Consider the following 13,243-nt stretch of genomic DNA (forward strand, 5'->3'; position numbering starts at 1 on the left):
AAAGCTCAGAAAAGAAAACAACAATTCAGAGTTAAACAAAAAATCGGCAGCGCTATCAAGCGGAACTGCGAGAGAGTGCACTTCAGAATTTGGACAGCGCCCACGCTCACTACTTTTCAAAATAAAAGACACAATGCGAAAGAACTGCGTTTGTCTTATATGAAGACTCATCTATATTTAAAAATCACTCTTTATTGTTATCTCAAAATTGATAAAACTTTGAATGAAAAACTGTATATATATATGGTATCAGACAAGATTTAGTTTATATCGTTGATCTTATTTCATGCGGGCAAAGATAGGCACATATTCTGGCTTTTTGATGGTCACCTAGTGGTCCTTATAGGGCTCAAAAAAACCCTGCAGCGTTGCTTAGTAGGGAGGAACCACGTGGAGCTCAGTGAGCTAAGATGTATACTAGATATGAAGTTATTTACAGCGTTTTACCTGCTTATGGCTAAGGATAGGTAAGTAAATCTACATACATGTGTTTTCCTCGAATGTGGCTCGTGCCGATGTCTAAGCTGCCTTTGATCCTCTAGTTAATTTAGTAGTTCAATCAAAAAAAGTGTTGATTCCAGTTTTTTGGCCTTGCCTTTATGTGTTGCCCATTCATTTTCATCTAGATGAATGTGGTGTCAAATAAGGCGCACAGTAACTCTTGTAACAGCCTAATGTGATGGAATATCTTGGTTATTTCCTTATTAGTGCTGTGGCAAGAACATAATGTACTCTTATACGAAAAGATGGTTCTGCAAGCGTTCTTTAGTCAAGGGGGTGATTTCTATATAGAACCATTTCATGCTTAAGTGGCTCTTCTGCATGGTGAAATGGTTCTTCAGATTGAGGGAGAACGTTGCATCTGGAACCTTTTTGAAAATGGTTCTATATAGCACCAAACATGAAAGGGTTCTACTGTTGTCATAAGCTTGACATCAAAAATAAAAGAACCCTTCTGTTGATGGAGAACGTGTTCTACACAGAACCTTTTTAAAAATGGCCCATATAGCACCAAAAAGGGTTCTATTGCTGTAAGCTTGATTTTGTGACAATAGAACAGCTCTTTTGGTGGTGCTATATGGAACAATTTTCAAAAAGGTTCTATGTAGAACCATATGACACATTTTATCAATCTGAAGAACCATCTCACCATGCAAAGAACCATTTAAGTAGGAAATCGTTTTGAATAGGTCCATTCCCAGTAATAAAAAACCCCTTAAAGAACCGTATTTAAGAGTGTGGAACGCTGAATATGCACCACAGTTTGTCCGTATAATTCTTGGTCGGTGGGTGAATTCATGTGCTTTCTCTCTCTGCTGCAGGTAGCGATGTGAGGCCAGTGTGGAGAATGGCCTGCTGGGGCCATCTTAGTCTTGATGCTGGGAGCATGGCCTGTTGCTGACACCATGAGGACAGCGGATGTGCTTGAACAGGCCATGTTTCACAGGTTAGATCAGATTTTAACGATTAATCACAGCTATCGCTGATTTGTACATAATGTTGGCTTCATACGGGGTCACGTTTTGGGGCGGCTTAAACTTTCGCAGATGGTCTAAACGTTCCGCATGGCCGCCGCCCGGGCTTGCCTTTGTGTTGCCCGTTCATTTTTCCATGTGATGAATGTGGTGTCATCTAAGGCACACAGTAAATCTTTTCACGGCGTGGTCTGAGCCTGGAAGTCTTGCTGATTCCTGCTGCTCCTGCTGTGACAAGAACATTCAGCTCTCCTGTAAATGAATGTACTAGATAACACGTGCTTTCATTTTTTGTATATGATGTGCTCATGATTTCTTTCTCTTGTTGCAGGTGGCTGACTAAGGGGATATAAACAGCTTGACTAATGAGTCATTTCATGTAATGAATGTGTGCTGCGTTGCAGAAAGCTCAGTAGATCACTTTCAAAATGTTCTTTATCTGCTGTGATTACCGAAATACAGTGCACAGAAGGGAGTCCTGTTATATACAGGTTTCTATTCAGAATGCATAGCTGAAAAAGCACGAAGCACACTTCTTTGTATCACCTGTTTCTTGTTTAACAGTGGTGTCAGTACAAGCATACTTTATGTAAAGGTGTCCATACCTGTGACCTTCAAAGGTCCTACAAAGATCAGGGACACTCTTCTGTCCCTTTCTAAGTGTGTCTGCCAGTGCAGTCACACTTCTTCACAGTTAAGAGTTCTGTGACTTTTGCTCAGTGTCTAAGTTCACTTGTTTGCTTCTGATTTGTCTTGATTTGAATAAAGTAATCTTCAAAACTCTCATTTCTCTGCTTGTCTTTATGCGCTGTTGTGCTGTTTACTGTATATAATATAAAACCTAGTAATAAGTTATTATAGAAATAAGCAATTTTGCTGTTTTTATATTAAATCTGCACCTGATTCAGAATGGAGTTTGAGGATGAAGTAATGGGGCATCTGGGGGAAAAAAAAAAAAAATGAACTGGTGAAAGTACAGTAATCAATGCTTAAAACTAAATTGAATCCTCAAATATGATACTGAATGTGTGGATTAGATATTGCAATGTAACTCAAAAAGCTGATGTACATTGGAAAAGTCTCCTTAAGTATTTTATCTGCACTTTTATGGACTATTTTGGTGGGAAATGTTATGCCTTGCTGCTACAAAGTAAAATTGCCTAGTGCGGCTATATTCTCGAACAAGTTGCACTATTTTTGTGTAATTTATTTTTAATATGTTTTATCTATACTCCATTTTATTCGTGTTTATGTATTTCTATATTATTTGTATCTTTTTGGAGTGCTGTTGTGGCGCACTTCTTAGGGTAGAAGTGCGTGGATTGGGACAAACCCTTGAGGTTGCTGCTGTTGCAGCCCTTGTCTGTAGGTGGCGCCAGTTTAAAATCTGCCCTCAGTTTCGTTGAATTTTCATCTGAACTGTGCGAACCATGCATTTTGGAGCACAGCCTCGCAGTGTCGTTCAAGCGAAGGGTCATCAGAGCGCAAGATAACCTCAAAAGTTTAAATTTTTTTTTTTAAATATAGTATGCAGTATGTGTGTGTGTGTGTATATGTATGTATATTTATATATACATATGTAAGGTTGGCTTTATACGGGGTGACGTTCTGGGGCGGCTCAGGCTTTTAAAGAACCTCAGTGTTCTCCAGAATTGAGTAACTGAGTGTGTGTGTGTGTGTGTGTGTATATATATATATATATAAAACAACAAATGAACAATGTAAAACTATATGTAAAAAATGAAAACCTTGACCCTTCGCTTCGCTGATTATATATATATATATATATATATATATATATATATATATATATATATATATATATATAGTTACATTTTTTTAGTTATTTTTATTTTTAAAATTTATTTTACACATTTTTTAAATAATATTTAATATTTTAATTACTATTGTTTTATATATATATATATATATATATATATATATATATATATATTACCTTATTTTAACTTATTAATATTTTGTTTATTTTTGTTAAAATTCACGTCTTCAGCCTAACCCAGGACCCAAAACCACAAACAAAAGTCCTTCCTCACTTCCCCTAGCTGCGCGGATTGGGACGCGCCCTTGAGGTCGCTGCAGTTCCAGTCCTCGTCCTGTAGGGGGCGCCGGTTCGCCCACCTTTCCACTCGCTTTCACATCAATTAAAGCAATACAAAAAGCTTCTGGAAGAGGAGCCGACAGACCGACAGACGAGCTTTTCCTTGGAAGCGGCTGTTTTCCAGCGCAATTTTCCCATTTTTTCCACCCTTTATCGCCGGCCGGAATCAAACAGGAGGCGTTTATGGAGCCAGAGGAGCGTTTTTGGATCTAACTTTCGACTTTTGACTGGGAATACTTTGTGTTTTTGCGCGTCGGAGGTTCCCAAGGAGAGAAAAGACGAGGGGGGAGCTGAATAAAAGCGGCCGAAGAGCGGTGCGGTTGAAGCGGAGCAGCTCGAAGCCCGTTCCCGGGGAGGGGAAGGGGGAGCCCGGGTCTGGATGAGCGCCGAGCCGCCTTCCCCGAGCTCTCAGCCATGGGGGAAACCAAAGTTATCTACCACCTCGACGAGCAGGAAACTCCGTACCTGGTCAAACTGGCCGTGCCTGCGGAGAGGGTCACTCTCTCGGACCTCAGAAACGCGCTCAAGAAGCCAAACCACAAATTCTTCTTCAAGTCTATGGACGACGACTTCGGGCGAGTCTTTTTGAGTTTATTTCTTTCGTTTGAGCGCTTAAACCTTGTCTTTCTTTCTCTTTCGCACTGTTGTGATTATCTCTAATAGTTTGTGTAACCAGTGTTTCTTTCCTGCGATCCGTGCTTCTTTGCGAGGCTCGTTTTTTCGAATTTTCCGTTCCACCTTAAATAGTGCAGCAGTTACATTCTGGCGCCGGGCGCCAGAATGTAACTGCTGCACTATTTAAGGTGGAACGGAAAATTCGAAGAAGAAGCCAACTTCAGAGTGAATGAGGGAGAAGTTCAGCCGGGGTGAATGGAGGGTGGGCTTCTTTTTTGCCCCTCGGCATCCATTTTAAGACTGGCCTGCCCTCTAATATGGCTTTAGGGAGGTGGGCTGCAGACTAACAGGCTGTGTGAAAGTGTGTGTTGGGTTTGGAGGTGACCCAGGTCCAAATACACACTCGCACACACTCACACACTCAGCTCAGACTTTGTGTATTTAGCTCCTTGATGTGTGTGTGTGTGTGTGTGTGTGTGTGTGTGTGTGTGTGTGAGTGAATTAACATGAATGGCTTCCATAAGAAATACAAATCAAGCCAGCTTTTTCATTAAAGGGGAACTCCACCGATTTTCAAAATTTCTGAATAATTAAGTCTAATAATTAAGAGATGTAAACATTCAGGGTGGGTCTGTTGTGAAGTGGTTGATTGTAGAGGCTCAGATTTCTTTACAGTGGTGTTGATAGGAACCAGACGTCACCATGACTACAACGCAAATATAGACATTTTATTTACTATCCAAAACCACCCGTCAACCTACACGAGTCTTCTGAGCTGTTATAGTTTTTATCTGTAATGTTGATGACGAAAAAACAGTCATAAATCTGTTTTCTTTGGGCCTGTTTTGCCTTAGAACACCCTGCATGTATCCCTCAATCATGAATATGTTCAAATAAGTTGATTTAAAATACGTTTTAGGCCACAAAACTGTATTTGTAACCATTTGATGTAGTAACTTTCTGTGTGGGAGCTTTTAGAGGTGGACGTCTGGTTCCTATTACAACCACTGTGAACAATTCTGACTTCCTCTAGAACAGAGCGTTTCACACCAAACCACTCTGAATGACTTTGTTTACATCTTAACCGTTTAATAGTGCAGAGAATTTTGAACAGTTTGTGGAGTTCCCCTTCAGAGTCTGTGGTGGCCAAGGAACAAGTTACTTGCATTAAGTTGAATTTATCTGACATTTTTATGAAATGTCGGCCAAATTAAGTTGTGAAGATGTAAACAAAGTCGTTCAGAGTAGAACTGTTAACAGTGGTGGTGATAGGAACCAGACCTCCGCCTCTAAAAGCTCCCTCACATTGTTCCTATGATAGTTTTGAGTTAAACTTTTGGCTTTTTAAAACCCATTCTTGGCCGAGGGACACATGCAGGGTGTTCTAAGGCAAAATAGTCCCCAAGAAAACTTATATTTCACATTTATGACTATTTGACCATCATCAGAATTCCATATAAACACTCAGAAGACTCGTGTAGGTTCACTGGTGGTTCTGGATAGTGAATAAAATGTCTATATTTGTGTTGTAGTCATGGCGACCCCTGGTTCCCATCACCACCACTGTAAAGACATCTGAACCATTTCACACCAAACCACTCCGAATCACTCTGTTTACATCTCAGCCACTGAACTATGCAGAAATTTGGGAAAATCAGTGGATTTCCCCTTTAAATTCCCAGCAGGCTTGTTGTTCTTGTTGTAAACGTCCTCTTTGTGAAGGGCTCTTGTTTCATTCCTGTGTGTTGCGTTAACGCCGGAGAGGAATGCCGAGTTGGAACAACTGCAGCGGGCCGCTGTGGAATGCTGGGATACGCCGCCGTCTGTCAGTTTTACGGTCCACGCTCCCCTCTGAAATACGGCCGAGTTTGATCCTCCCTCCCCCCGGAGCTCCTCCAAAAAAACGCTTATTTAAAAACTTAAACGTGCTTCATCTCTCACCAGATGGAGATCAGAACAGGAGGGGTCGGCAGTTCAGCTTCGCCTCTTTGTGCCTTCCGGCTCATAGAGGTTCTGCTCCAGACATGCTGAAGAAATGGCTTTATGTAATTAGTTAATTCCTTTAATCAGAATCAGTTTGAGTTGTCTTTTCTTGTTTGTCTGGGTTCCGTCTCCTCACTTCTGATTGTAGTTTTAAAGGATAATCCGACCAATTTTTCAAATTTTGTGCACAATGAAACAGTTAAGATGCGAACAGAGTCGTTCAGAGTGGTTTGCTCAGTTCTAGTGAAGAGTCAGAATTGTTTACAGTGGTGGTGATAGGAACCAGACGTCCACCTCCAAAAGCTCCCTCACAGAAAGTTACTACATTAAATGGCTATGAATGCACTGTATGATATCTGACACACTGTTTTACAATAGTTTTGCATTTGGCCTAAAATGTATTTTTAAACTATATGCAAGGCAGCATAGGCGAGTTTATTTATATAGCATATTTCATACACAATTCAAAGGGTTTACACAAATAGTGGCAGCATATAAACGGCCTAAAGAGCATATTGAGGACATAAAAGTGCTTAAGTGTGATTAAAGTAAGTAATTAAGTGAATAAATAAACCTCGTATCTCCAAAATGGTAACTTTACAGGAGAAGGAAAAAACATACTTTACTTTTAATGTAAGTCAATGGAACCAGACTTTTTTCTAAGTCATTTTGGGTCGTTTCTTTTGGTCCATTCTTCATGAAATTTATACACAATGTAAAGAACAACAGGTACTTTGAAATTATGTCAAAAACTATAAAATGACAAAAATGGAGATACAAAGTTTTCTTCCGATGGCAGCGAAAAATGTATGTATGTATGTATGTGTGTGTGTGTGTGTATGTGTGTGTGTATATATATATATATATATATATATATATATATATATATATATATATATATGTATGTATGTGTATGTATGTATGTGTGTGTGTGTATATATATATATATATATATATATATATATATATATATATATATATATGTGTATATGTATATGTGTATGTGTGAGGGTGTGTGTGTGTGTATGTATTTCCACTAACGTTCCATATAAAACTCGTGTAGAAGACACCTGCAGGTTCACTGGTGGTTTTAGATTAAATAGGTAGATTATAGGTAAATAAAATGTGCTGTATTTGTGTTGTTGTCATGGTGACCCCTGGTTCCTATCACCACCACTGTAAAGAGTCTCTATAATCAACCATTTCACACTGAACCCACTCTGAATGACTCTGTTTACATCTCAACCACTGAATTATGCAGAAATTTTGAGAAATCGGTGGAATTCCCCTTTAATAATATGAATGGCAAATACATGCAATTTAAAGTACAGTTTTTTTTACTAGTCACTATTTTTTTTTTTCCTGATTGAAGTGACTTACCTGCTTCTGACACCTGATTTTTGATGACGTTGTCGTGCACCAGTAGGTAGCACATAGAAGAAAAATATCACCGTACAGAAAGAAAATACATTGTGATTTCTGGGAAATCCGCAGCAATGAAAATAGTTGATAACCATAAAAAGTTGACACGAGATCCTCACTTGTGCAATTGCAGGTGTTAAAGGTTGACGTTGAAAAAAGTTGACAGCATACAAAAGTTTATTCCACTTTACTGTAGTGACATTTCAGTGTTTAGCCCAGCAGCCTGCTTGGATAAATGAACAGTTTTATTCTGGCTAAATATGTGGGATACTGGGAATCACCTCTGACTCTATCTGGCTAACTGGCCTTCTTCTTCCAGCTGATTCTGAAACAGTCCGCCTCCAAAGGGCTTGTAGTTTTTCAGAAGCTTCTCCCACCTTCAAGATGCATCATCTGAAGGAGTTTTCCTGCCATGAAACCACAAATCCTCACTCTAGAATCTGCTGTGGCACCTCTGAGGAGACGAGTTAACATGTTTACAACAAAGCAGTGGTTCCCTTTTTTGGCCTTTTAAGACTCCAGATTATTCCTTTTGACTTGTAACGGTTTTTAAACTTTTTAAAGCGATAGTTTGGTGAAAACTCAAATTTCTGCAGTTTGCTAGAAGTTTGCTTCTTTACTTTTCCTCTGGAGCTGCGAGGCTAATATAGCCCGTGACTGCTCAAACATTTGCCTCAGACTGTGTGGAATTGTTTCTCAGACAGACATGATGTGGTTTATGACTCACTGTTGTGCACAAACATGGACAAAAGTATGTAGCATAGCTAAAAACAGCAGCTGCCAACTTGAAGCCTGAATTTTGTAAAAAAAAAAAAAAAATTTTTACAAATTACTCGTTAGCGACTTTAGCGACTTTGGCCACGTAGCTCCTAAAGAAGCAAATCTCAGACACAAAACTTGTCTCTCTGCCAATCGAATACATTTGAGATGAGCGTGAAATTGTGCAAATTAGTTTTTTTTTAGCAGACTTTAAGTCTTTATTATATGTGCTGTGCACATTTTGAGATGTTTGGCTCCAGATTTTTGAGAGCAAGACATGACCGATTTTCCAGCCTGAGTTTGGTTAAAATGTAATTTTCCACAATTTTTTTTTTTAGAAGTTGGCTTCTTATGCCAACCAAACACTAAAAGACTTTTGAAAAGACTTTTGAAAGACTAAAGTCTGACACCCTCTCACGTCTAAAGACAGTGTCACAGTTATGCCGGCCTCACACCAAACAACTTTTCAGGCGATTTCACTGTGGCAGACAAATATCCATGTGGGAATAAAATCATGAGAGTCTTGCTGGAGCCGTGCTCGCATCATCTCGATCGTTTAGTGTAAGGTGGTCAGGACGGTGGTCTTAAGTCAGTCTTTTTCTCGTCTTGACGCTGCGACAAAATCAACCGTGTTTAATATTATAGTAGCTTTTAAGTCTTGGCTCATGCAAATAGTGACGCGCCAGGGGTGCGCGGGAGTGCTTGCGGGCGGGCGCATGTGCAGAGAGAGAGAGCGCGAGAGAGAGGGAGAATGTACGTGTGATTGCCTAAAATCTCTAAAAATCTCCACTTGAATACAATAATCATATTAACGTAAAATGTAAACTGACTGCTTTAATATTTCAGGTTCTCAGCAGTGCTTTAATGAGATGCACAGAGGACTTAAGAACAGCATTATTGAGGAATCATCAGTGTTTTTTCCCTGTTTTTGCTTTCTGTTACACTGCTTGTTTTTATGCTTTAGTTCATAACAGTCTGATAAAAGTAGCTGCACATTTTACAGGTTAATTAAAGATTCTGGGCGATGATCTGTCAGAGTGTACAGCTCTACAGTGACCTGAGCCCCAGATCTTCACACGCCCAGTCAACGTGTCCTCCCGTCTGCACCACTACAGAGTGGAAGGAAAGGTGTTTAAATTTCCACCAGGTGCATGATGGGAAATAATCTGTCTTTAGGTGTGAGAGGGTGTCAGACTGTAGTCTTTCAGAAGTCTTTTCAAGTCTTCTAGTGTGTGGTTACCATCAGTCACAAAGTATGATTTTGCAAAGACTGGGAATCTTGCAGTGTCACTATTTACATGACTGCAACTAGACTTTTGAGATTATTTCCCATCATGCACCGGGTGGAAATTTACAAGCAGATAAACACTTTTCCTTCCACTCTGTAGTGGTACAGATGGGACGATACGCTGGCTGGGCGTGTAAAGATCTGGGGCTCAGCCCAGTTCACTGTAGAGAGTTTACTCTGGCAGATCATCACCCAGAGTCTTTTAATTAACCTGTAAAATGTGCAGCTACCTTTTAAATTTGACATAAACACATCAACACGCAGCGATTCAGCATTGTTGATTGGATATTATGAACTAAACCATAAAACACAAGCAGTGTAACAGCAAAAAAAGGGGAAAAACATTGATGATTCTTCAGTAAAGCCATTCTTAAAGTCCTCTGTGCATTTCATTACAGCACTGTTACACTCAGTGAAGCAGATATATTAAAGCAGCCAGTTTACATTGTAAGTTAATATGATTTTGGTATTAAAGTGGAGCAGATTTGCCATTTTTACAGAGATTTCAGGCTCTAACACATGCACGCTCTCTCTCTCTCTCTCTCTCTCTCTCCCTCCCTCTCTCCCTCCCTCTCTCCCTCCCTCCCTCCCTCCCTCCCTCCCTCTCTCCCTCCCTCCCTCCCTCCCTCCCTCCCTCTCTCCCTCCCTCCCTCCCTCCCTCTCTCCCTCCCTCCCTCTCTCTCTCTCTCTCTCTCTCTCTCTCTCTCTCTCTCTCTCTCTCTCTCTCGAGTCCACAATGAATGGGTTGATATGGAGCCTTTGAGCAAAATCATAGTTTATAAATGCTGAAACATTTTTAATGTAAAAGAATTCATTCATTTCCTGAACACAGAACAGCATAAAACATTTTAACACCGCTGTTATATTTTAAGAGCTTTTAAACTCGAGTTATAGGAGTTTAAAACGGCGCCTCATGTACGTTCATGACGTCAGTGAGCGCGAACGGCCAATGAGCTGCTCCGCTCACCAACCAATCATCACGCTCTAGCAGTAGAGCCCGCCTTCTGCTGCCCAAAACCTGTTTGCTGTAGAATAAAGGAAACATGCAGGTGAGCTTTCTTTGTTTATTTAGTGAAATCCATCCTTCTTCCTTCTAAAATTAAAGGAAAGTTCTGGTTCAGTGATTATTTTAACTTCTCGGGCGCCCTCTGCTGTTCAGCAGGCCTGTTTTTGATATAATGGGGGAAATAGGAAGTGACCAGGCTCCTCATAAACCAGCTCTGGTAAGGCCAGCATTAGTTAGCTCTGGAGCTGTGAGGCTAGTACTGCTAACAAGTAATGGAAGCTAAAACCCCTCAAATTAACATCGAACTCCTCAAACATTTGACTCGAACCGTGTGTAGTTGTTCAGTAATCTCCACTAGACTTGGTTATGTGGTTTCTGACACTGTATGACTCACTGTTATCGATAAACCTGGATTAGCAGCCGTGTTGAGTTTTGACTGTATTTTTCTTTCTACAGATTAAGTAGAAACTTTAGTAAGTTAGAGGCAAGTGTTGATTTAGGCCCACAGTTAGCGCATTGCTAATTGATGCTGCATAGGCTTCCTTTACTTGTCAGCTTCATTGGCCTCATAGCTCCAGTGTAACACTAAAGAAGCAAGCCTGTCTTGGCTGACGGGCTGTGTTTGGAGAAAACTGTGTATTTGTTTTTTCAGCAAACTGTTGCTGTAAGTCTTAATTACATGAGCTGCTCCCCCTTCGAGAGGTTCGGCTCCGGATTCTTGAGGGCGAGAATTGTTTGCATTCCTTTTACTCGGTTACTTTTGACAAATCACACATGACCGCTTTACAACTGCTTTTACTGTCCTGTGTGAGCCGGGGGTTACAGTCTGGGCCCAGTGTGAGCTTTTTGGTTTGGATTTGCTTCTGAGTTTGCAGAAAAGTGCTGAGCAAAGTCGTCGCTAACACAACATTTCCACATGTTTACTTACCTAAAGGGGAATTCCATCAATTTTCCAAAATGTCTGCGTAAGTAACTTAATGGGTGAAACGTAAACAAAGTCATTCATAGTGGTTTATTTGCAGGGAAACTTACAGACTCAGATTTCTTTACAGTTGTGGTTAATGGAACCAGGGGTCACCATGTTTAAAGTGCACATATAGCCATTTTATTTACTGTCCAAAACCACCAGTGAACCTACACGAGTCTTCTGAGTTTATATGGAATGTAGGATAATAGTAAAATAGTATGGAGGCACGTTTCAGCCTTTGATAACAGTATATAGCCATTTAGTAAGTCATACTAATGAGAAAGTGTCCCATCGTTGTCATAGCATCTCATAATTATGACTTAGTATGTCATACTAATTAGTATCTCACAATTATGACTTGCTATCTCATGATAATGAGATCTTGGCTCATGATTATGACTTCATGTCCCATAAATGTGACATGCTGACTTACAATAATGAGATCCCATAATATGAAAGTCTGTAGTTTCTCGTAATTATGACTTTCTATATCGTAGTTGACTTGCTATCTCATAATTATGACTAAGTATCTCATAATTACATCTTAGTATCTCTTCATTATTGGATTTGACTTGTTATGACACAGGAAGTTGTAATTATGAAATTGTAAGTCATGATTATGAGAGTTGTTACCATTATTGTGAGACACACTGACGTAGTAAGTCGTAATTATGAGATAGTAAGTCATTATGAGCTTCCATAAAGTAGTAATCTGGAAAAATAAGTTTGCTTTGGGGACTGTTTTGCCTTATAACACCCTACCCTGTACTTCTCCACCAGGAAAGTAAAATAAATAAATTTCAGTCCAAAATTTGATCTCAAAACTATCCTAAAACAATGTCTCAGGCATCATTTAATGTAGTAACTTTCTGTGAGGGAGCTTTCAGAGGTGGACGTCTGGTTCCTATCACCACCACTGTGAACAATTCTGTCTCTAAGTTTTTCTAGAACTGAGCGTTTCACACCAAACCACTCTGAACGACTCTGTTTACAGCTTAACCATTTAATAATAAAGACGTTTTACAAAAAAAAAAGTTCCCCTTTCATTGAGAAGTCACCCTGCTGTGACTCGGCTCGACCGTTAAAGTGCAGCAGGACGCAGAGAGTTTTTGAGTGAATGTTTTCGTGTCCCGTTTATCTCAGTCCTGTCGAATCGATGACCTACTTTCTGATTCTCTTTTAGTTTCTTTTTCGAGCTCTGTGTGTTGGAAGGATGTGTGTGTGCTTATTTTACTGATGATCCTCCACTTTTGTTCCTTTCATCCTGATGACATTGGCTCATTTGCACATTCTAATGCGTGCACGGAGACGCCTCCCCCAGGATTAAAAGCCGAGCCAAGCTGCGGTTTGATTGATGTTCAGCGAGTTTGGTCGGATCAGACGCGCTCGTGCTTTTGTGTTCCTTAGTTGGTGTATGAATCGATTACAGTTCTTTAGGAAACAAAGGCATGCATCATGAAATTTCAGATTTCACCACGATTTGGTGTAAATTTGGTAAAATTCAGAGTAATTTTTCGTAGTGTGTGTGTGTAGATTTTTAATTTTATATATTATTTATTATTTATATATTTTAATTATATATTTTCTATAACTTATTTTTGCATTTTTT

The 13,243-nt window shown here is 39.8% G+C and overlaps 1 protein-coding gene, 1 long non-coding RNA gene and 2 other non-coding genes across 4 annotated transcripts in view; all 4 read left to right on the forward strand.

Moving 5' to 3' along the window:
- The first annotated feature begins 365 nt into the window (after positions 1 to 365).
- On the forward strand, positions 366 to 2,250 carry LOC118826198. Its single transcript, XR_005008727.1, has 3 exons — positions 366 to 467; positions 1,323 to 1,447; positions 1,807 to 2,250. It is a non-coding gene; the product is annotated as an uncharacterized LOC118826198 (long non-coding RNA).
- On the forward strand, positions 593 to 727 carry LOC118826803. The gene has a single exon (XR_005008805.1). It is a non-coding gene; the product is annotated as a small nucleolar RNA SNORA13 (small nucleolar RNA).
- Positions 1,584 to 1,720, forward strand: LOC118826804. The gene has a single exon (XR_005008806.1). It is a non-coding gene; the product is annotated as a small nucleolar RNA SNORA13 (small nucleolar RNA).
- A 1,387-nt stretch (positions 2,251 to 3,637) lies between the features above and the next one.
- Positions 3,638 to 13,243, forward strand: part of dvl3a (dishevelled segment polarity protein 3a) — a 31,552-nt gene continuing 21,946 nt past the window's right edge. The window contains exon 1 of the mRNA XM_036597483.1: positions 3,638 to 4,169. Within this exon, the coding sequence (XP_036453376.1) occupies positions 4,009 to 4,169 (161 nt within the window). The 5' untranslated portion in view covers positions 3,638 to 4,008. The remainder of the gene's footprint in view (positions 4,170 to 13,243) is intronic.

This window comes from Colossoma macropomum, unplaced genomic scaffold (assembly GCF_904425465.1).
Source record: "Colossoma macropomum unplaced genomic scaffold, Colossoma_macropomum, whole genome shotgun sequence".
Lineage (NCBI taxonomy): Eukaryota > Metazoa > Chordata > Actinopteri > Characiformes > Serrasalmidae > Colossoma > Colossoma macropomum.